Source organism: Vicia villosa, linkage group LG7, assembly GCF_029867415.1.
Source record: "Vicia villosa cultivar HV-30 ecotype Madison, WI linkage group LG7, Vvil1.0, whole genome shotgun sequence".
Classification (NCBI taxonomy): domain Eukaryota; kingdom Viridiplantae; phylum Streptophyta; class Magnoliopsida; order Fabales; family Fabaceae; genus Vicia; species Vicia villosa.
Window position 1 is genome coordinate 93148723 of NC_081186.1, and position 22222 is coordinate 93170944.

Sequence of the window (22222 nt, forward strand, 5' to 3'; positions counted from 1 at the left end):
GACAAACGAAAGGTTGTGAAGCTCGAGTATCGTTCACCTTCATTTGACAACGGACGAAACATCGTTTACAACAACTTTGAGCTCAAAAATCGAGCGGATGTTTTGGCGATGTGGCAAATGTATTTCGGGTTCAAAGAGAAAATCCCGCTCGAGTTCGTAGCGACGATGCAAAAAAAGGTCGAGCAAATCTTAGAGATCTGCAAGCATTCACCGGACTATTGAAACATAATGTTTAATTTGCTGTTGAAATTATCGATGTAATGCCAATTTTAATATATGAATGTTGTTTTTATCGGCGTAAATGTTATTTTCTGTGTATTCTGTAACTGATTTATTCTGTAGATAAACTTAAGGAAGTTTTCCGTATATGAATCTACAAAAGATTTTCACACAAATATAAAAAAAAAGTGGTTCCAAAGATACATCTACGAAAACATAAACATATAAACAGTTTTAGAAGTAAGCATGATGCATAAGAACCCTAAGCCGTGTGATAAGAGTTTTTCTATTATTAAGAATTGATAAAAGATAATTAATCATATATTTAAACTATCAAAAATAATTAATCGTATTCTCAATTTTTGTTGTATAATTTATCTCAATATCGAATATTTAGGAGCCAAAATTATTTAACAAAGTTTTCTCAGACCTCTTACCCCATCCCTAATTTTGCCCAAAATAAAAGGTAAACAAAAATAAAAAAACAAAATATTCGTCTCAATATTAATATTTTTTCCCGTGCGTCTCTTCCTAAAGACACCTTTATCTCTCTTACCCTTTAATCTGCTCTCCGTCGTCGGTTAATCCAAAACACCGCGTCGTTTTTCACTTTCCCAATCAAACTTTACCGCCGCCGCATCCGGCGAATCCTCCGCCGTTCTCCCCCAATTTCTAATCTCGTTTTTCACTCTACCTTCAACCACAACAACCGATTTTTCTCTCCTATTTTTTCCTATTCATATTCGCCGCCGCCGATTCGGTCTCCGACGATTCATTGTCGGACGGGGAGGTGCGCACGATTATTACCCCGCGCACCGTCGGTCTTCGGTCGTCGCTTTCCCTTCCGGTCAAACCAAAATTAACGGAACTGTTTTGCTTTGTGTAGTTTTTGAAGGTGAGAGGTTCATATTTCCCATCATCGCAGCATGGATTCGTTTGTTACGTAGTGATTTAATTTCCGAATTGTGCTTTCGATTGCTGATTTGGTTTATCGTTAGGTTTGGTACTAAGCGTAAGCGTTTTCCAAGCTTTAGGGGTTTTAGTGACGCGCTTCGTTGAATTTGCTTGTTGATCCGTTCCGATTCATTTATGGCTTTACTTTTGAGAAGTTAACATGTTTTTGATTAGGTGTTGGTGGTTTGTTGCTGGTTTTCTGCATTTCACGGTGTTGCAATTCGAGTTTTGGCATAGCAGGGGTTTTAATTCAATTCAGTTTTGACCGTTAAACTTAACACTCTTTTGAACCGGTTCTTAAAATTCTTCTTCAATTAAGCTGGTTCGTTAACTTGGTTTGATCGAATAGGACCTTCTTCTATAACTTCAAAATTAAAATTGAATTCACCTAGTCAAGTTCTACTGCGTTTTTGATATAATCTCGACCTTCCGGCTACGTGGTTGCCATGTGTGGAAATAAGTTAGCATGGGAATTAACATAATCATTAACTATCTACTGGTTTATAGTGGAATTTCAACTTAAATGCTGTCACTGTTTGTTGAACCTGAGTAATTTGATCATTAACAATTAAGCATGCTTTGAAGTGTTGTGAGCATATCAAAATTTTCGGAATTTGTATAAGTAGTTCACTTGATTTTCTTCTATTTCCATTCTAACTTAGGAGGTTGTAATGCCAGCTTTTCATCTTGTATATTTAACTTGCTTCGTGTGGTATTGAGCATACTTTTGGATCACGCTGACCATTTATTACTCTTTGCTGTTCAGGTTTTTGAGGAGTCTGTAGATAACAAAAGCAGCAAGTGATACATGTAATTTGTTATTAATAGTATTATTATGATCAACAATCAATCCCTCTTACAGAGAGGTGATTGAAGTACAGTTACTTTACAAAATGGCTTTCTTTAGGAACTTCGTAAATGATACAGTCTCACACGGTGTCATGGAAGATAAAGATCTAGGACAGGATGCTAATAATATTCATAGATCAGTAGTTAATGAGTGTACTGATGCAACTTCTAGTGAGAAAGAGTTTGATATGAACTTGGAGGCACAATATGAGAGTGATGGTGGACCAGATGGTGCCTGTAGACTGCAAAATGAGGGTACAGCTAATGATGGAGATGCTTTGAGAGAATCCAACTTACAGGCTGTTGGTAGTAAAGCATCTACGGCTGGAAGGTGGGGTTCGACATTTTGGAAGGACTGCCAACCAATGTTCCCTCAAAATGGCTTGGATTCTGGAAAGGAATCAAAAAGTGGATCAGACTACAGAAATGCAGGGGGGTCCGAAGATAATTCTTTGGATGGAGAAACAGGAAGGGTAGACTCAGAAGATGATGATGGACAAAAAGAGGCAGGTAAAGGCCGAAGAAGTCACTCTGATGTTCCTGCAGAAGAGATGTTGTCTGATGAATATTATGAGCAGGATGGGGAAGATCAAAGTGACTCGTTGCATTATAATGGGATTCACAAGCCCACTGGACGAAATTCACAGCCTCATTTGATGTCTAATTCCGTGAAAAGAACCGTGCGTAGGAAATCTAGGATTTCAGATGATGATGATGGTGATGGTGATGTTGACTATGAAGAAGAGGATGAAGTAGATGGTATGCTAAACATTGAATTTGCATAAAGATTCTTTCTCATTCATGAAATACTACTTTTTAAAATTAGCTAATAATGTCTAGGCCTTGTTACTTAGTACACTGATTATTGATGAACTCTCATGATGCATTTTTTGCCGATACCCTGCAGAAGATGATCCTGATGATGCAGATTTTGAGCCTGTCGAGAATAGCCATGCCTTAAACAAGGTGTTCATTTTTTGTGGTTATTATTGTTATTAGGTTCTATATCATTTGCAATAATGACCGTTAATCTATTAAGGGGTTATATATTTTTGTTAGAGGTCAAATGTCGCCTCATTGTTAGTTTTAAAGTTAACAGGCATTTGATTTTTTGGTGAATGTTTCTGAATATTAGATGCTTTGATTGGTGTTCCAGGATAAAAATTGGGAAGGTATAGGATCTGATGAAAATGATGACAGTGATGAAAGTCTAGATCTCTCTGATGACGACGAATCTTTCTATACCAAAAAACCCAAGGGAAGGCAACAAGGTAAAGTTAGAAAAAGTATAAAATCTACCAGAGATCGCAAATCAGGTATTGCATCTGGCAGACAAAGAAGATTGAAATCATCTTTTGAAGACAATGAGTCAACAACAGAGGATTCTGACAGTGATAGTGATGACGATTTCAAAAGCACACGAAAGAGAAGTTTCAATGTCCGCAAGAATAACAACCGCTTTTCTGTAACAAGTTTTTCTACGCACAACAGTGACGTTCGCACTTCTCGTAGGGCGGTTAGGAAGATATCATATGTTGAAAGTGACGAAAGTGAAGAAGCTGATGAAGGGAAGAAGAAAAAGCCTCAAAAGGTAAATCCTTCATTATACATATTTGAACACAGTTTATGCTTTGTCTCTCTGGGCGTGTGTATGTGTAAATATTTTGGGGTTTATTTGTCTACTAAAACCCATTAAGTTTTATTTATAAGACTCAAATCATCATGTCACTCTCAGATAACATGATACCCAAAAGCTGTTTTAGATTTCATATTAAATGACTGCCGTGTAGACATGCTTTTTTGGGTGAAAGTTTTGGCAGTATATTATGAGTGAGGAGGAAGTTTTTTACATGCACTTATTATTCAATGGGTAAAAGGTTTTAACAGAAAGCAGAGTTATTAATTCCGGATAGTGGAGCGGAGCGGCCGACCCCAAAAATGGGATAGCGGGATAATTTTTTATGAATTATCTATCTATATATAATTTTTTATGAAACAAATAACACAACATCCATAAAAGATTTATAAAATCAAATATCAAAGTACAATGCTTCAAACTATTCCTCCAATTCAAAAACAAACATAGAAATCAATCCCAAATGTAGGATTGATGGAGGAAGAGCGCCGGAGACAAGGATGAGCGGCTGTTAGGGTTGATGGAGAAGACGAGCAGAGAGAACACGAAACTAATCCCAAATGTAATCGTAAGCTTTTTTGACCCTTTCATACTTAAGGGTAAAATTGTAAACACACAACTAAAAAAGTAAGAAAAAAAAGTCAAACTGCTCCACGTGGGTAGCCCCCTGCTCCACAAGATTCCCTCTATCGCGCCCAAGATTGCAAACTGCGATCCGCATCATGAAACCTTCACGGAGGGTGGCCGCTCTGGCCGAAACTCCCGGGATAGTGCCGATAGCGGCCTCTATTAATAACTCTGGAAAGAACAGAGGGAAGGCACACCTACATTGAAATAATCATTAGTAGATCTAATATAGGGGCTAAAAACGCTATCCCTATGTTTTACCCCCAAAAAAACTGCCCTAACCCAAGAGGTAGCAAAATGCCCCGTGCGTTCAGAATGTTCGAGTCAAATTAAATGAACAAACAGGCAGCATATGCTGTTCCAAATTAGGAAATGATGTTGTGATAGACTAATGATTATTCAGTTACCTACCATTTTGATATTTCTTATTATCCTCACTATTGTTGAAGTTAGATAGGGAACTAGGGAAGGAGGGAAGAGAAAGAGTGGAGATTTTGAATTAGATTATGATTTGGATACAGAAGACCAAACACTAACCCTTGCTTATACTTACACCAGACACCTAATTCTAACTAAACAAATAACTAGAACCTAATCCTAACTAAACAAGGAAGTTAGTTGCAATAACTATTGACCCTAGTCTCCTAATCCTAATTAAGTATGGCAACAAATCATAAAGTATAGATACCAGTCCCTAGAGATAATATACTGTATTCTAAATTACTTGATAATACAGCTGAAATATTATGAAGTATTTGTGAACTCTAACACACTTCCTCAAGTTAAACCTTACTAAGCTTTACGCTTGTTGCAAATGAAACCTTAAAAAAGAAAATATAACACGGGCTACACAACATGGTCAGAAAGGCAACTTAGGGATATTGGAGATTTCAGCGAATGACCAATGCTAAAAAAGGACTCCTCCAAATGGTCGAAGTGATCATTAACTTGAAGAGGTGGTTGAAATGTTATCCTAAGAAGACGAGGGTCTTTGGAATGATCATCAATTGAAATTTTGTGGTAAGCAATTATAATTGCACGAGCCAATATTTCCTCAAATTCACCAAGAACAACATTTGGAAGCTTTAGATCACAAGAAAATTTATGATACCAAATAAAAAAATAAATGTTAAAATTGAAATTAAGAATGGTGTGTATCATATCATAACCATGGACAATCATGATGGCGGAGGTTATCGGAAGGAAATGATGCTGGTGCAAACTGATCTAAGGCATTAGAGATAAATTGCTGAAGTGGCAAGCTGAAAAATCCAGTGAGAGAGATATGGTGGCCCAAATTTGAGTATGACTGACAAGAAGAAAAGAATCACAGAGACAATGAGATTTTACTAGATTTCTAGACTTTAGGAAACTTGGCCGTGTAATCGTGATGAGTTGAGACAGGTCAAAGGGGACGAGACTGCTGTGTTACCATGTTGAAGTTATAGGGTTTTAGAAAAGGGAGGATGGTATGGTGTCACGAGCTTTTGTTTGGTATCAGTTAACATTTTTTTTTTGTGTTGGTATGGTGTTGGTATGATCTCAGTCATGAAATTTGTCTGTTGATGGGACTTACGCAAAAGAGGGAAATTTCAGTAGCATTATAAAACTGTTTGTGTATAGGATGATTACATATCATTGCTTTTAGGCGCCTTCTTTATTTCTCGTTTTATATTAATCAAGGGAATCTTATCTGGCAATAATGATTGTTGTGTTGTAGTAAGAATCTTGGTTCCCAAGTTAAGTTATTATATTATTTGCTTATATGCAAATGGCTTGCTAGTGAGAATTACTTAAATTACTATGATGCCACCTTTTACTTAATGTGCACTTTCAACTTATCACTAATTATTTGATTCTTTTAAATGTTCTTCAGGAAGAAATTGAAGAGGATGATGGCGACTCTATTGAAAAGGTGCTTTGGCATCAGCTGAAGGGAACATCTGAAGATGCTCAAAGGAATAGTAGATCATCCGAGCCTGTTTTAACGAGTCACTTGTTTGATTCTGAATTTGATTGGAATGAGATGGAATTTTTGATAAAATGGAAGGGGCAGTCTCATTTGCACTGTCAATGGAAGTCTTTTGTAGAGCTACAAAATGTATACATTCTTATTGTTTATTAATTAAGCATTAATTAATGTTATGCTATTTCTACTGTCTGTTTCTCTCTCTTCTTTTATTAAAATAATCCTTGTTGTTTTGGTCATTTTAACTGTCCATGTATTTTTGGAGGTTTTTCTTCATTTCTCTCTGGCTGAAGTGTAATGCATCCTGTTTACCTGAGATTGCAGCTCAGTGGCTTTAAGAAGGTTTTGAATTATACAAAGAAAATAATGGAGGACATCAGATACCGAAAGACAATCTCAAGGGAGGAGGTAAATACTTGAGTTCAGCTATTAGAAGAATTTATTTTAGACGTTCTAGTTCATCTTTATAGATGTTGATAACATAATAAATACCACAGAAGCTCTTGCAGAAATTTATTTGGGGCATATTGTTTACCAGTTCACATGTTGTAGGAAGTTTGCATACTAAAGTGATTTTCCACCTGACCTTGTTTTACAATACTTCTATTTGCATGTTATGCAATTTAGTGCAATCAACTTTGGATAAAGGTCTATTGAATTGGGCCATACACTGTGCAGGATGGCCCATTGGCCTATCATCCTCACTTTCTGTGGCATTTTCTGCCTTTTCTTGTTTTCTTACTTTTCTTTAACCTATTACTCAATCTAGCTGCATCATGAAAAAAGTATATTGACAAGTCTTGCTTGGTTGAACGTGTACATGTTCTTTCTTGCTTGTAATATCAGTTAGATAAATGATAACTGTTACATGATAACATAATATTATGTGTTTATTTTTTGAACTTTATTTATTTCTGTATGCAGATTGAGGTCTATGATGTGAGCAAGGAGATGGATTTAGAAATTATCAGGCAGAACAGTCAGGTTTCCTTCCCGCTTTGCATAATTAAATAGTGTGTTTGCTTTTTTCTTGAAATCTTTGATATATTCAGATATTTACATATTCAGGTGGAAAGAATAATTGCAGATAGGATCCATAAAGATAATTTTGGCAATGTTATCCCCGAATACCTGGTCAAGTGGCAAGGACTATCTTATGCTGAAGTGACTTGGTACAATACATTAAATTTAGTCTATTTATTTTTTTGTACATTTTCTGTTCATCCACTGTCTTCATATTAGAAAGGAGGATAGGTAGAACATCTATGCATTGTCTTTCCGATGTGCATTGGTGTTTTAAGTTCTTGTTCAGTAAGTGCAGTAATTAGATGTCTATGGTGTATTAGTAATACTATGTGAGTCTCACATTCTTATTTGTTTATTTGTTGTACCAGGGAAAAGGACACTGATATCTCTTTTGCTCAACATTCAATTGATGAATATAGGGTAGTTCTCTACATTTTTTTTTTACTTATTTATTCTCATTATACGGCTGGTTTTGGGAAGTTTATTCCTTATTTGACTGGATTTAATACCATAGTTATTATCAAAACTATTTGGCTTGTATTTAGCATGTAGTGACTAAGATGGCTTGGCCACAATGAGGTAGAAATTTGTAGTGAACCTAGGAGGCAAAAATATGATTGAGTATAATGGGTAATTGAGTATGAAACAATACGGATACGGGGACATGATGGTTTTGAAAATTTTAGGATAATATATGGCAGGGGTACAACTAACTGAGTAACCAGGTGCTCTTGAAGTAATCTTCTCTTAATAAAGAAGTGTGAGTTTCTGATAGTTTTTCACACCTTGGATTTCATATTTAACTGTCTGCATTTTTGTTCTTTGTGGCTTAGTCTGTGTTGAGCTATATCATTGTTCATTAAGCTGGGTTCTACTGTATCTTAGCTCAGTGTTAAGCATGCTTGAGTGAAATTAGTACTTGAAATGGTGGCCTGGTTAGTCTCGAGGTTTTTTCATCTGTCCATCAGCACTGAGCTTTGTGGCGGTTCTTGTATTTATGTTTTTCTGTGGTGCATAATGTATGCATATGAAAGACTGATAATATGATAGTTGGGATATTATTTTATAAAGTTTTAATTCTTCTGTATTTGAAAATACAGGTTCGAGAGGCTGCAATGTCTGTTCAAGGAAAGGTGGTGGATTCCCAGCGTAAGAAGAGCAAAGGTAGGTATTTTTTTTCTTTCCGGATTTACTAGGTTTGTGTGGGGTTATTGTTAAGCATAATTAGGATTTTATTGTCTAAGAATGTTGCTCCACTTGGTAAGATGTGACTTATATCCCGCAAGGCCCGAGTTCAAATCCTGCTGCCAATGCGAGGATCTTGCTGGTGGGTAGAATTGCTTGAGAGGCTGAACCCCCAACCTTTATTTACACTAAAATGATTACAATCAATATCCCAAAATTATAGGGAAAAGTAAAAGCTACAATCCGCAAGATGAAAACATGATGTGTACAATAATAAGAATAACTGAAAGGGAAATTAGTTGGATATTTCATCAAGTTATAAGCGCTCTGTCTTAAGGCTTACCCTGATGCTGAGACCTATATTTTAAAAAAGATCAGTGCGTGTACTTTATTTTAATTACTGTAATTAAGGGCTGATTGTATATGTTTTTTGAATTTTAACTCTATTTTTTCAATCAAGTGAATACAATTCACTGCTGACTCTTTTCTTTTTGGATAGGCTTAGTAATTAGTTATGTTTGTATTCTTCTCCTTCTTCAACAGTAAGATGAGAGACGTCACTTTTTATAAACTCTAATTAGGCCTTACCATTAGTCTATATAGGACTTGGGCTTTTGCCAATACACCCCTCACAACCAACACTATTTGGGTTTGATGTGTGGATATAAATGGTGGTTGACCCAAATCGATAGGCTGTGATACTGCATCAGGTTTTTATATTGGGTCTAACTCATCAAACTGACTTGTAAGATGAAGGATGTCACTCTTTAATTTAAAAACTCTAATCGGGCCTTATCTTTAGTCTATCTAGGACTTGGATTTTTTCCAATACTTCTAAAGCCTATTTCTTTAACTAGTTATTTGTTTTTTAATACCATATGAACAATAATCTAGTTTCATCGGTTCATATATTAAATATTATATAAAGTTATGTATGTAAATTTCGATCTAAATGCGTGGTTCATATATTAAATATTATATACAGTTATCTATGTAACTTTCGATCTTAATCCATGGTTGTGATGTTTAGCAAGTTTGCGGAAGCTTGAGGAACAACCTGAATGGTTGAAGGGTGGAAAGCTCCGTGATTATCAACTTGAGGGTTTGAATTTTCTTGTTAACAGGTATGCATGTTTGTTTGTCTTCAATTTTTCATTTTTTGGTCTTCTAAAACTACGTCTATTGCATTTGAAGCTGGAGAAATGATACAAATGTGATTTTAGCTGATGAAATGGGTCTTGGAAAAACTGTTCAGTCAGTGTCAATGCTTGGTTTTCTACAGGTATAGTATCAATAATCCGCTTGGTTACATCAGCCCTTGCAATGCAATTAAAACACGTATTTCTGTTGCTTGTACAGAATGCCCAGCAAATCCATGGCCCTTTTCTTGTCGTTGTGCCGTTGTCTACTTTATCAAACTGGGCCAAAGAATTTAGGAAGTGGCTTCCTGATATGAATATTATTGTATATGTGGGTACTCGAGCAAGTCGAGAGGTGAGATATCTCTTTATGAATTTTCAGTTCATATACAAATTGTTTGGCACAATTGTATGCTGTGTCTGGCATAATGAATATATTTACCCGTTTCTTTAAACAAATCCTGGGGAAATATGACTTTTTACATGTAGTTTAGTAGCTATGTAATGAATGCTGATTTTCTTGAAGTTCTGAAACTTTTGTTATGTTTGTACTTTGTAAGACAGTATGCATCCCGTCTTGAACGTTTTCAAGTCCCAAGTTAATTCATTTTACACTGGTTTAGCTTTGAAGGAGAAAGTGTAACTTTAGAATGCATTTGGTCGAGTCCTATTTTGTTCCATCAAGTGTTTAATCACATTGATACTGCATTGCCATAAGCGATGAATTTATTATACTTGGTTATTTTTTGCTACAAGGAAAGAAATTCATGGTTTTTAAGTCTGACAGACCCCATAATGAGATGATATCTAGTTAGTTTTTTGTTTGACTTTCGAGAAGATAAACAAGCTATTTTTGTATTTTTCTCAGCTCAGTAAGTAGTTGTAGTTCTGATACACATCTTTCAATTGAAATGATCTGTTCTATTCCACCTTTTAATAGCTGAAATTTTAATAAGCTTATAATCATACTGTTATTTGTAGTGAATAGTGATATACTTTCCTACATGCAGATGGTTTAATTTGTAATCAAAACTAGTAATTGCTAGTCTTTTTTTTTGTCTCTTAATTTTAATTTTTGCTTTTGAATCTTTATGGCAGGTTTGTCAACAGTATGAATTTTATGATGACAAAAAGCCCGGTAGACCAATAAAGTTCAATGCACTGTTGACTACATATGAAGTGATTTTGAAAGATAAGGCCGTTCTCTCCAAGATCAAATGGAATTATTTGATGGTAGATGAAGCTCATAGACTAAAAAATAGCGAGGCACAGTTGTATACTTCCCTTTTAGTATGTAACTTAACTCAATTTAATATTTAGTTATTGTTTATGCTGTTGAGTTAAACCTTTGTTTTAATGTTGCTTATTTTTGTGCTGCTCTTTTAGGAATTTAGCACCAAGAATAAGTTGCTCATCACCGGTACTCCGCTACAAAACAGTGTTGAAGAGCTATGGTAATAGTAATTTTTTTCTTTTATAGAAGACATGTGAAAAGGAAACTTAGATCTTTTGTGGTTTTGTGAGATTTCTTAATGCTTTTTTTGTAAGAATTAATGTCAATAAATGTTGGTACCTTCTACCTATGTCTTTTTCTATTAGTGGCAGCTGAACAAGCATATTATTATCTACTTGATGCATGACTAGTAACTTACGATTTATTTGCACATTCTTTGTATTAATTCATTTAAAGTAGCCAACATGGTTAACTATTCTGCATACAATATTGAAGGAGTTAAATTTGACATTCCACAAGGGTGCTATTGCATGCTTAATCATATCCATATCTTCATTGATGTGTATATTATACTGCATCTTTTACTTGCTCATTGGTAGATTTTGATTACCGAAGATATATTGAGAGAAATAGAAGGAATGTTTGTCAGAGATAAGGAAGATAGCCGCGACTGAAACTTCAATAGTATTATTCTCTGTGTGCACCCACTAGAGAGTGAATGTATATAGTTATACTTAACTGATTCTAACTAACACTATGCCGACTGACCACTGTCAGTTCAGAAAGCTAAAGGAGCTCATGCTCGACTTAGAGCCAAGCGCTAACATTTACCCTTGTGACCTGAGGTAGGCGAATGATGGAGAAAAAACTAAAACTGAGATATCTTACAGGTTCATGCCCACAGATATGGACTTGTCCTTTTTTTTTTCCTGGAGTCTACCTTGATTTGGGGTTCATGACATGAGTATATGTGCACTGTATTGATTTCTAAATAGGTTTTGATTATGCTACCAGTTATTTTATTTTCTCTGTTTTTTATATTTATATAATAATCTCTCTCCCCCACACACTCTTCATGTTTTGTAGGGCTTTGCTCCACTTCCTTGATCCTAACAAGTTCAAAAGCAAGGATGAGTTTGTTCAAAACTATAAGAATTTGAGTTCTTTCCATGAGAATGAGGTATAAATTATTGAACTCATAATTAGTATTTATGAGTTCTTTCTTTCCGTTTTGATAGATGAAAGCCTTCCAAAAATAGCCTAGACTGATTGATTTGATCTCAAAACTCAGGGGTCTTTACTCTTTCTCTTGTGTGTGACATCTGCACAATTCTTTGTAAACAATACAAGAAATATTCAGATTCAAATCAAAAGCCCTTTACCAAAGTTATCAAACTTGAGAGTCTACGTACTCCCGTGGAGAGTCCCTTAAACTCGACTCGTAATAGTTTATGAAATATAAATAAGTAACATAGAAAACACTATACAATAACACATATCTGCAATATACAAAATATTTGAAGAGTCTAAATAAAGTTAGCAGGTCAAATTAATTCTTAGTTTATTCGTGAAAAAATTGCATTTTAAGTTTGTCTTTTAATTAAAATATGAAGATGCAAACAAGAAGGTGGAACACATTCCACAAAGAAACTCTTTTCAACTTGACTACTTTTAGTATTAAAAATATGAAAAAGAAATAGGATTGGTTTTTTTGCGGGTACCAATTAATTTCCTCCCCAGCATATCAGCTGATGTGTCACTTTTATTAGAAAGTTGAAGAAGATAAAGATTTCCTCTTTTGAAACTCAGAGAAAGAAGAAAATTGTATATTGAATTGTATAGAATGAATTGATTATATTGCAATAGCTTTCACAAAGCAATATATAGGGTGATGTAACCAACTGAGTCAGTTAAACAATCTGTAACAGTTGTGCGGAGTCAGCACGGTTAGTTACAGGATCATTATTCTGTTTTCCTTAACAAAGCAGTTACACTTAGCACCAACAATGTTTACTCTAATATCTCCCCTTCAAATCCAAGAGGGTTTGTTTTGTTAGAGAGCCATTGTCATTGTCAGACTCTAAGCTTATCCCTTCAAGTAACAAACCTGAGAGGGGGCAGGGGCTTGGCAAATAGATCTGCATATTGATCAGTTATAGTTTAGAGAGTGTTGACTCTAAGCTTATCCCTTAGAGCAACAAACCTGTGAGGGGGTAGGGGCTTGGTAAATAGATCTGCATATTGATCAGTTACAGTTTAGAGAGTGTTGACTCTAAGCTTATCCCTTAGATTAACAAACCTGAGAGGGGGTAGGGGCTTGGTAAATAGATCTGCATATTGATCCGTTGCAGTTTGGAGAGAGTGTTGGGGTAACACCTATAGTAGAAAAGATGGTGAAAGTTATAAGTCATACTGCGGTTACAACTCTTTACTCTAGACACCCATTTGCAGCCAATAGCACCCCTATTTGCAGGAAGTGATATGTCTTCTTGTGTTGTGCTTGATGAGTGCATTATATTCATTCTGCATGGCAGATGCCCACTTGGGAGCTTAAAGAGTCATTGTGGGAAGTAGGTTCAAGTTTAGTAAGAAGGGATTCTTGGTTGAACAATACCATTCATCAAGATTCATTCCAAATGCACTAGAATGTAATTTCACCTTATGTAGTTAGGCGCCCGAGGAATCTAATCTGTCTACCACTATGCCATTTACTAGTTCTCTTTCTCTCCCTCTCCCTCATTTGTATTGAATTCTTCCTTCTCTCAACGGCCGGAAATGGCTTCCCAAATTCTCAAAAGTTTGAATGCGAGCAAAATAGAGAAGAAAGATACAATATATGAAATGTGGGGGCTTACAAAGATTAAAGAAACAACATTCTTCACAGCCTTTTGGTCCTTTTTAGTAAATTGAAAATAGACTCGTTAACTCGTTCTCTAACTTGCGAGTCTGTTCGAGTTTGATACCGAAAGGATTCTATACACGAATTAACTTTTTTTTATAAGTCAACTTACGAGTTTGACAATCTTTCTCTTTACTTCCCTGCTACTTCATTTTCTTTGATCTCAAATTTTCTTTTCACTGTTATTGATGTGCATATGTTATTTTATGATAGCTTGCAAATCTTCATATGGAATTGAGGCCACACATACTTCGAAGAGTTATCAAAGATGTGGAGAAATCTTTACCCCCCAAAATTGAGCGCATCCTTAGGGTTGAAATGTCTCCTCTTCAGAAACAGTAAGTGATTTTCTTTTCTTTTTTAAATAAAAAAAGATACTCCTGTTAGTCCGTTTTCTATATAACTGCTGCTGATTTCTTTCATGTAGGTATTATAAATGGATTTTGGAACGTAACTTTCAAAATTTAAACAAAGGAGTTCGTGGGAATCAGGTTACACCTCTATCATGTATTTCTATTTACCGTTTGTACATGGATACTCTGTGCTTTCTTCACTATGATGGTTAATGGAACAGTAAATGCTAATACTGGTCCTATATTGCTGAATTTATATTTTTACATAATCTGCTTATAGACACTTACCTTTTTACTCTAATGCCAATACTTGACCTATGCTTGATTTCTTTGCACTATGTAGTTGTAAACATTGATTCTTAATCGAAAGATGCTAGAGTTAGTTCGGTTTTTTGTTATTGTTAACAAAATTCAAGATTTCACTATTTGAAAAAAAAAAAACTTTTGCTCTACATGCAAAAAGCTGATGAAGGTTTTATTAATCTTTTTACTATTTTTATTGAGGAAAACCCAAATCCTACATTTAAGATAGACAGGACCTGAAAAAGACCTGAAAAAAGTTTATAAAGAGGGACACCGTGACCTTCCATGCCAATTTTGTAAGGATAAGTAGGCCTGATCTAAATATCTAATAATTTTAAGTTGTGGTAATCTATTCAACTAAATTGAACGAATTGACAAAAAATAATGCACCCGTATGTTATCAGTCGGACTGACAACTTTGATAAACTCTTTATTTCATATTTCTAAACTTTAACAAAACCGATTTCATATTTCTTTGATAAACTTAATTTCATATTTCTAAATCCTTTCCTCCTAAACAATATCATCAAATTAGTAAATTCAAGTGTACTCTGCTAAATTTCAGGTTTCTCTTCTAAATATTGTGGTGGAATTGAAAAAGTGTTGCAACCATCCCTTCCTATTTGAAAGTGCTGACCATGGCTATGGTGGGGACTCTGGAGGAAGTGACAGTAATAAACTTGAGAGAATTGTTTTTAGCAGTGGCAAGCTTGTGATACTCGATAAGCTGCTTGTTAGATTGCATGAAACCAAGCACCGTGTTCTGATTTTCTCTCAGGTTTGTTGTTGGAAGTTGAAATAGATGTAGTGGATGATCTTTTTAATTGTTTTGGAAATGGCCAATTGTTTCTTATGTACTCTTGCGATTTGTATTTTTGTTATTTTTGTGGTTGTGGCTCTCTGGAGAATTAGGGAGATCACACACTTGTGTGTCATTAATTCAACTACATATAAGAGGATCATGTGAATTTTGAAAACATATATTAAATGCATTGTGTTTACATCTTTCTGGTTATGCTAGATATATGCTCATCTGTTGAAGTTATCATCAATTTTATCTGGGGTATATCATGCAGTACAAGTTCTCTAGTGAATCAACTTTGATGTTTAAGGTGACATTTAGCACGGAAAGAGGTTAAGGTTGATCATGAATGACAATACTTTCTGTTTGAAAAAAAATACTTAGTTTAGTGTGACGAAGACTAAAGATTGAAGTCAGCAGGAAAACCCCTGCTAAAACAAGGGGAGAAAAATTAAAATCTTCTGTCAGCACTCTTCAAAACCTCTTTGAATAGAACCTCTTGAAGAATTCATGAACTCAAACCACAAATATTATAATGTTTTTTGCAAATGGATTCCCTGGTTGAAAATCGTGCTCATTACTTGCTTCTTATTTTCACGCACCTGAAAAGTTACACAACAAAAATAATTTAGAAACCTAGTGGATAAAAAAGCTGATTTTAAAGACTTCATTATTGTACAAGGTTCACGGAGAGGTGGCTGTGACAATCATGTAGCTTCTGACTTTTGATGATGCTTTTCTAAGCACTCTAATCAGCTTTAATGTAACATGTTTTAAGCATCAGTTTATGATGATTCTAAGTTATTAGAGATGTATTGCAGATGGTTAGGATGTTGGATATATTGGCGCAGTATTTGTCACTTCGAGGGTTTCAATTTCAAAGACTTGATGGCAGTACAAAATCTGAGGTACGGCAGCAGGCAATGGAGCATTTCAATGCGCCTGGTAGTGATGATTTTTGCTTCCTTCTTTCAACACGAGCAGGAGGTCTAGGTATCAACCTTGCCACGGCAGACACTGTCATTATATTTGATTCAGACTGGAATCCTCAAAATGACCTGCAGGTGTATTTCAGTTAATTTGATCTCAGTATTAACCATTTAACTCTCCAGGTACTTAGTATCATTTCTATGTTTCTTTTAGGCAATGAGTAGAGCTCATAGAATTGGGCAACAAGATGTTGTTAACATATATAGATTTGTGACGAGCAAAAGTGTAGAAGAAGATATTCTGGAGCGTGCCAAGAAAAAGATGGTATGTTCAGAATTTTTGAATATCCAATAGCCGTTTTGGTTTTACTCTCTGTTGTCTAGCTTTGGTATTCTATCTTTTCTGGTATGTTTAATTTTAATATTTTCGTACAAGATAGATTCTGTTGCTTGTGGACATGCCATGACGTCAACAATTTTGCACCATTTTTCATGTGAATGTGTTCTATAGGTTCTGGACCACTTGGTGATTCAAAAACTGAATGCTGAAGGTAGATTGGAGAAGAAAGAAGCCAAAAAGGGAGGAAGTTATTTTGATAAAGTAAGAACCTTTATGAAATTATATATTTGTTTAGCATGTGTGCACCATACTATATGATATCTTTGTAGATACCAAAATCCAAACTACTAAGGTGATATTGTCTTCTATGTATGTTGTATAACTATAGATTGCATCAAATCATTTGTATCAAATTAATGTGTCAAACATTTTCTTCTTAAATGATAGAATGAGCTGTCTGCAATCTTACGGTTTGGAGCAGAAGAGCTTTTTAAGGAAGAAAGAAATGAAGAAGAAAGCAAGAAACGACTCCAAAGTATGAATATAGATGAGATTCTTGAAAGAGCTGAGAAGGTTGAAGAGAAGACGGATGAAGGAGAACAAGGAAGCGAGTTATTAAGTGCATTTAAGGTAAGACTTGTGGATAGTACCATGGGTTTGTTGTTTTTATTTTTCAGGAGGTAGAAGGATAAATTTCGACAGGTTGAGAAATTATTAAGTATTTTCTCCTGTTTTATGTACAGGTTGCCAATTTTTGCAATGGTGAAGATGATGCAAGTTTTTGGAGTCGTTGGATAAAGCCTGATGCTGTATGCCAAGCTGAGGTTTGATCTTGTTCTTTTTATTGATATGTTATTATAATAGTCTAATGATGTTGGGTTTCAAGGGTAATGTGTATGTACTGTTTGTTTTATATTTAATGCTCAGCATGTTATTCTTTTACTTGGCTTATCTTTCATGTTTCTTTCAGGAAGCTCTTGCTCCACGTTCTGCAAGAAATATTAAAAGCTATGCCGAGGCTGATCCATCTGAAAGGAGTAATAAAAGGAAAAAGAAGGAATTTGAACCACCTGAGCGAGTTCAGAAACGCCGTAAAGCAGAGTATTCAGCTCCTGCAGTACCAATGGTTGATGGAGCTTCTGTCCAAGTTAGAAGTTGGTCATATGGGAATTTATCTAAAAGAGACGCACTCCGTTTTTCTCGTGCTGTAAGATTCTATTACTTCCTGCAATTTTCAGTGTTATATTTCTATCAGAAACCTATTATTGAATGTCCATATTCTACCTGGCGTACCGAATATGAGACTCAGTTTTTGTTTTAAGCTGGGATCAGTGAAGCTTTTGAGATATGAGCCTGAGCCTGAGAGCTTTGAGGTGGCACTGGGCATACCTTATATTTGAACATTCACTTTTGTTAGCCCAGAACAATTAGTGTTAGGTTTTCCTTCAAAAAATCTTTATGGTATTTTGTAAATCAGGACATGTGCGCATGATAGTCTTAGGCTTAGCATGACAAGGAATTAAGAAAGCTTGAGATGAAGTCCATGTTTCCTGGAAAGTAACTTTTTTTTTTTTGTGGGAGTTTCTTGTGCTTATCATAGATCACATGGACTTTTTGGCCAAACACACATTCTTTAATTTATTTGGTAGTAGAGTAGGTTCTAAATCTTATCAGCATATAAGATATCTTCCTGATGTTTCCAGCCCCGCTGTTTCTCCCGCAAGAAAATGCCTTACCACTCCTTTTATTTTTAGATTGAGTTCATTGTTGTGCCTCCCCGTGGGTTAGCGAGTGGCTTGTTAATGTTGCATTTACAGCTCATTTGAGTTAATGATACCCTTGTCTTTTTCTTGTTCTCTTGGCTCTTTAAGAATGGTATTTTGTCTGATTAGCACGTGCTTGCTGTCTGTGCATGTGTCCTAAATATGCTTTATTTTTGTTAATCTTCATTGTAGTAAATATTTTACTGGTGTATGATCATCCCTAATTAAATGCCCAGGTCATGAAATTCGGGAATGAGAACCAAATAGATTTAATTGCGGCCGACGTTGGTGGCGCAGTTGTGGCAGCTCCTCCTGAAGCACAGATAGAACTTTTCAATGCACTAATTGATGGTTGTTCAGAAGCAGTGGAAATTGGAAATCTAGACCCAAAGGTTTGTATAGCATTAAACTCTCTTAAAGCTGGTGTGAAATGGTTGTTTGACTATCTAATTTGCTTGAGGTCTACCCCCAGTCTTGTTTATTTATAGCAATAAGGTTATAATCAAGACTCCTTCATTATAGGGATAACTTGATATGAATAAGAGCCTATATCTATCTAATTGATTACTACCAGAAATATATGTAGAAGATAAAAGAAAAAAATCAGAGCAATATTTCAACAATATGTAGGCTTACATTTGCATGCCTATAACATGTAATATTGCATCCAGGGGCCTGTGCTAGATTATTTTGGTGTCCCAGTGAAAGCAAATGACATAGTTACTCGTGTCCAAGAACTTCAACTCCTAGCAAAGCGCATTGGCCGGTATGAAGATCCCATTGCACAATTCCGTGTTTTATCGTATCTCAAACCTTCAAACTGGTCCAAAGGTTGTGGGTGGAATCAAAGTAAGTGTACTTTCTAAGTAGTTTGTGTTCTGCATTACTTCAAATGACTTTATTATTACCTAATCATGCCTTACTTTTTACAGTTGATGATGCAAGATTGCTTCTTGGAATACATTACCATGGATTTGGTAATTGGGAAAAGATTAGATTAGATGAAAGGCTTGGTCTTTCGAAAAAAATAGCACCTGTAGAACTCCAAAACCATGAAACTTTCTTGCCACGAGCTCCAAATTTGAGAGACCGTGCTAATGCCCTTCTGGAACAAGTATGCCTGTTACATGAATTCTAATTTAAGCTGTTTTCTTGTTCCACCTATATTTATGATTTACCCCCTCCGTTCCTTTTTAAGTGTCTCTTTGTGAACATCCATATCACAACCCTGTCTTCGGCCTTTCATATATGGATGGATACTGAATTATTCCATGTAGCACCGACACCTTTGAAAAAAGTCCGTGTCGGACACCTACACTGACACTTGTGATTACGTCTAATTAATTAATTTTTTCAAATTATTATCGGTGTCACCGTGTCAGTGTCGGGGTGTCCGTGCTGCATATAAATTATTTTCCTAATCAAGTCTTTATTGCTTGTCAATTGCTATAATATCTTCATTTTTCTTTGTTTAGGAACTTGTTGTTCTTGGGGTAAAAAATGTGAATAGCAGAGCTACACGGAAGCCTACCAAGAAAGAGAAAGAACAAACAATGAATATCTCACTGTTGCGCGGACATGAGAATAAGAAAAAATCGGGTTCTGCTAATGTCCAAATGAGAAAGGATAGGTTTCAGAAACCCCAAAAAGCTGAACCTATTATAAAAGAGGAAGGTGAAATGTCTGATAATGAAGAAGTATATGAGCAGTTTAAGGATGTAAAATGGATGGAATGGTGTCAAGACGTAATGGTTGAAGAAACAAAAACTTTGGAACGTCTTAAGAGATTGCAGAGGACTAGTGCTGATCTTCCAAAGGAAAAGGTACTTACTTCCCTAGGCTTCTTTCCTTTTATTATGTCTGTTTGAAATATGTTTTCACCTTATTTACTTCCCTGTGTTTACTTTAGGTTCTTTCAAAAATACGTCACTATTTACAACTTCTTGGGCGAAGGATTGATCAAATTGTGTTAGAAAATGAAGTGGAACCCTATAAGCAAGATAGTAAGTACTTTCTCCATTCTGATACCCTAGTCTTACCTTACCTTACGGGAAATATTTTCACTGTTCATGCATCGGAGTACTTTTAAGTTATAACTTAATTGTTCGTCTCCTATTCCGCAGAGGACATGAGTTGGCCTGTATTTTTTGGGTTCTCTATTGTCTACAGTACATGACTGAATTTTTTTTCCTTGTTTATTTTCAGGGATGACTGTCCGACTGTGGAAATATGTATCCACCTTTTCCCATCTTTCAGGGGAGAGACTTCATCAAATATATTCCAAACTTAAACAGGAACAAAATGACGAGGCTGGGGTTGGTGCTTCTGTTTCATTTAGCAGAAATGGAAACCCATTCCATCGCCACATGGAGAGGCAAAGAGGACTAAAAAATATGGCTAACTACCAAATGTCAGAACCCGACAATAATACAGGAAAATCTGAGGCATGGAAACGGAGAAGAAGATCTGAAAGTGATGATCATTTCCAGGGTCTACCTCCACCTCAAAGAACCGCAAGTAATGGGATCCGGATTACGGATCCTAAATCACTCGGGATCCTTGGTGCTGGACCATCTGACAAACGCTTTGTTAGTGGGAAACCTTTGAAAACACAACCTGGTGGGGTTCCTTCAAGTCAAGGTTTTTCCTAAGCAATAAAATACCCAGCTTTGTGAGATATTGGCGACAAATTACCTGAGTGTTGGTGGCCGGCCGGCTTTCACTCTGCATTTACACAGCCTCAGCTTCTATATATTCTCTGGAATTCTTTTTCCACCCATGGGAATAAAATCTGAAGAACCCCTTTTTTGGTAGTGTCCAGAAGTGGATCTGAAAAATATCTCAACTCTGGGATTTGCATCCTTAACAAGGTCGTTGAAGCACATGAAGATTTACTGCAAGATGAAATAGAGTCTTGCCAATTGTTTCTTCTTGTCCTTTTGATTTCTACCCTTTCTTGAATATAAGCCTAGCAAAATATTTACATACAAAAAATCTTAAATTGAAGTCTTCCCACTTGCTTTAGACATACTTAGGAAAATATACATTGTCAGTTCTGCAATTTTATTGGACTGAACTGCTCAATCCACAAAGTATGTTAGTTGAGGCCAGCCAAAGTTGTATCTGATTTTGTGATATTTATAGCTATAATGTCCAAAATTTTGCAACTCTTTTAAGTGGGTTTCATTACTGGAAAGGGTAGTAAATGAAAAATGAATTCTCAGATTCTTGCCTGTTGTTTTTCCTGCATTTAATTAAAGCTTGATATTTTCTTTCCAGTTTCCAATATTTCATTGAATGCTCCGTTCCTAATCGGCCATACTCTGAAACTATTATGGTTTTTGGAATTTCTTTATTATCAATTATTCTCTTTCCTTTATATTTTAAATACAAATACTAATGTTTCGAGCTTGCATTTTGTTTCAATAGATTTATAGCAGATTTATTTTATAACTATTGGATGTAATAATATATATAATTTGACATTGATTTTAAGCCAGTATTGTATTTTGGGTAAAATATTCTTCCATTTAATTAAAAATGTTAAAGGATAATATTTAAATTAGAAAATGTTCGAATATCCAACATTAAGTCAACTTAAAGTCAAAGATTTTTTTTTTTTAGTATAGTTGACATTTGATGTCAAACCATTTAATAATTGAAAACTCGTAAATTTAAGACTACGTGTGTTATTTGAAAGAAATAAATGTCATATAAACATCGATTTAACATAAAGATTGTTTCTATTAAATTCAATGTTATCAATTTAAAGTTTGATATTATTTTGTGTGTCAAGTTTTTCAAAAAATTAGGATGTTTCTATTAAATTCAATGTTATCATTTTAAAGTTTGATATTATTTTGTGTTTGTGAAGTTTTTCAAAAAATTAGGATGATGAGAATCATGATCAAATTATGAATTTGAGAGCTCAAACTTTTACAAGTAAGTTTGAATAAGCTTTTACAACTAGTTCTATCAATGTTCATGCCATACAA

The 22222-nt window shown here is 35.2% G+C and overlaps 1 protein-coding gene across 1 annotated transcript; it reads left to right on the forward strand.

Annotated features, from left to right (window-relative positions):
- Positions 1-708: 708 nt before the first annotated feature.
- Positions 709-21452, forward strand: LOC131615899 (protein CHROMATIN REMODELING 5-like). The gene is made up of 31 exons (XM_058887080.1): positions 709-1114; positions 1940-2781; positions 2930-2988; positions 3179-3613; positions 6162-6386; positions 6579-6662; positions 7179-7238; positions 7323-7426; positions 7649-7700; positions 8381-8444; positions 9496-9589; positions 9660-9747; positions 9825-9959; positions 10703-10894; positions 10991-11058; positions 11925-12018; positions 13951-14075; positions 14165-14228; positions 14959-15171; positions 16017-16259; positions 16339-16449; positions 16636-16725; positions 16912-17094; positions 17208-17288; positions 17435-17671; positions 18464-18619; positions 18899-19076; positions 19160-19341; positions 19703-20050; positions 20137-20230; positions 20433-21452. Exons 2-31 carry the CDS (start codon positions 2067-2069, stop codon positions 20876-20878), a joined length of 5220 nt encoding a protein of 1739 aa, XP_058743063.1. The 5' UTR covers positions 709-1114; positions 1940-2066; the 3' UTR covers positions 20879-21452.
- The last annotated feature ends 770 nt before the right edge of the window (positions 21453-22222 follow it).